Source organism: Geospiza fortis, unplaced genomic scaffold (assembly GCF_000277835.1).
Source record: "Geospiza fortis unplaced genomic scaffold, GeoFor_1.0 scaffold443, whole genome shotgun sequence".
Taxonomy (NCBI): Eukaryota; Metazoa; Chordata; class Aves; order Passeriformes; family Thraupidae; genus Geospiza; species Geospiza fortis.
Genome location: NW_005054335.1, coordinates 2,693,725 through 2,695,789, shown reverse-complemented (window position 1 = coordinate 2,695,789; position 2,065 = coordinate 2,693,725). Strand labels below are relative to the sequence as shown.

Below are 2,065 nucleotides of genomic sequence, written 5' to 3'. Positions count from 1 at the left end.
GAGCTGCTGGCAGGGGAGCTGATGTAGGTGGAGAGTGACACAGGCTGCAGGTGATTCTGGACAGAAATTAGGATGGGATCAATGCGGAGAGTGGGCTGACAGCAGAAGGAGGGGGCAGATTAGGAGCAACGGGAGGTATAGGTAGATGTTGCCTCCCAACACTATCCCTTCTATCTGGATAAACTGGTTTGGGTCCGAGGTCTCCTGCACTGCTTTCTGTCTCCTAAATCATCTGGAGATTTGGCTTTGCCTTCTCCAGCCTTGGTGATATCCCAGCCTCATTCCTCGTACCACCTCCACTGGCTCCCTGGCAGCTGTCCCGATGGCACTGAGCATGCAGGATTTTACTTCTGCCTCCCCACTCTGAGCCCTGCTGGGCTGGCATGTAGCACAGAGGACACTAATAGTGCTGCAGAACCAGAGGTTGGAATGACTGTTTGGAGCTGCAGAAGCTCAGTCAGCCCCATACCTCTGTCCTGTTGGGAAAAATGCTCCTTAGGTCATCCACACATGATTTAGGAATATCTGTCTCTTTTCCTGCAGTACAGATTACCCTTTTACCACTGAACTTCCCCTTCTCCTTTATACTTGTTGGTAATAGATTTTTCTCTGTCACTCAGTTTTACTTCCCACTCATCCCCCACTGCATGGGGGTCCCAGCTGGGCTGATGTAGACCAGTCCTCCCAAGACTGCTCAGGCTTTGAGTGCTACTGAAGGGCTGCTGAAGGGCAGCCATAAACCCATCACTTTATACGGGCTGTATTCACTTTGGATTCACCAAAGAAGTATAGGCAAGCACACACATACAACCTGTAGCACTCAGCTTCCCAAAAGTCAGTGCCTTGTCTTCCTCCTGCTTTCATTTTTGTTGCACTGTCAGCCCCTTTGTTGTGGGGACTATGTGGCCACGTCAGCTCAGATATTTTGCAGGTCTGCATTAGAAACTGCGGCCACTGCACACATATTGTTTGGTACGCCAACTTAGAAGAGAAATTTGTTGCAACAGGCATAATCAAGCAATGACAGTGTCCTGCTTTGGGAACATAAAAGGAATGTTGCTACACTTGTAGTGGATTAAGCCGTAAGACATAAAGGCTTATATTGACAAATAAAGACATGAAATTTAACACTTTGACGTCAAAATAAACAAGAAAGAGACATTTGTATTTCCATAGCAACCTTACGATGCAGAAAATCTTTACGTTGGGAGTTTTTGTGATATCTTAAATTTGCAATTATGGCAACACCTATACAGATAAATTTCCTAAAGCAAAGTATTTCACTTCTCAGCTTCTAGTCCTTTTAGTGTAGACTTACGAAAAGAAGCTGTTCTTAAATTTTTCACTCCATTTAAAACTGCTCTGTTTGCTAGTACTGCAACTGTTTTTAATATCTATAACCACAAAGACCAATACAATATAAAGATAAAGATATACATCTCTCAGTGCTAACCATAAGAGTAGCCAGACGCTGTTGCTATTCTGCTGAAAATTAATTTTTTGAAATCACTGTAGCAATAGACTGAAATATCCATCCAGTCTAAAACTGATGGAAGAAATTCCTTCACAAGAAACCAAAATAAACCTAATATTTCCCCAAAATTAATGTTATTTATTGTCAAGTAATCTTAGTACATTTGCATGGGACACATTGGAGAACCAGAGGATTTTGAAATTCGTAGCACGTGACTTACCTTTGTGCTGGTCAAACATGGATGAGGAACTGAAATCCATTGTGATCTATCTCATTATTTACAACCAGAACAGGCAAATGCCACCTCCAGGGTTCTCAGGGTAGAATCTCATATATTACATACACAGTGAAACGATAGCTGTCACCAGTCTTCCTCTCAGAGAATTAAACTCGCTTTACGGCTGCAGGTTGTTGCCAAGGCAAGAGCCTGATGGAAACATTATATTCTCTTATGAACTGTGTTTAAAAGATGTCCCTGGAAGCCTATCTGAGATCCTGAAAAATGCCATGTCTTCAGCGAGTGCAAGAGCCGGCGAGCAGCTCGGCGGTGCCGCAGCTCTGGCAGCCCAGCGAGGGCAGCGCGAGCGGCCC

General features: G+C 44.3%; 1 protein-coding gene across 1 annotated transcript in view; it reads right to left on the bottom strand.

Annotated features, from left to right (window-relative positions):
- ANKRD55 (ankyrin repeat domain 55) overlaps positions 1-2,028 on the bottom strand; it is a 46,443-nt gene extending 44,415 nt beyond the window's left edge. The window contains exon 1 of the mRNA XM_005422019.3: positions 1,695-2,028. Coding sequence (XP_005422076.2) covers positions 1,695-1,734 — 40 coding nt within the window. The 5' untranslated portion in view covers positions 1,735-2,028. The remainder of the gene's footprint in view (positions 1-1,694) is intronic.
- Between the last annotated feature and the right edge of the window lie 37 nt (positions 2,029-2,065).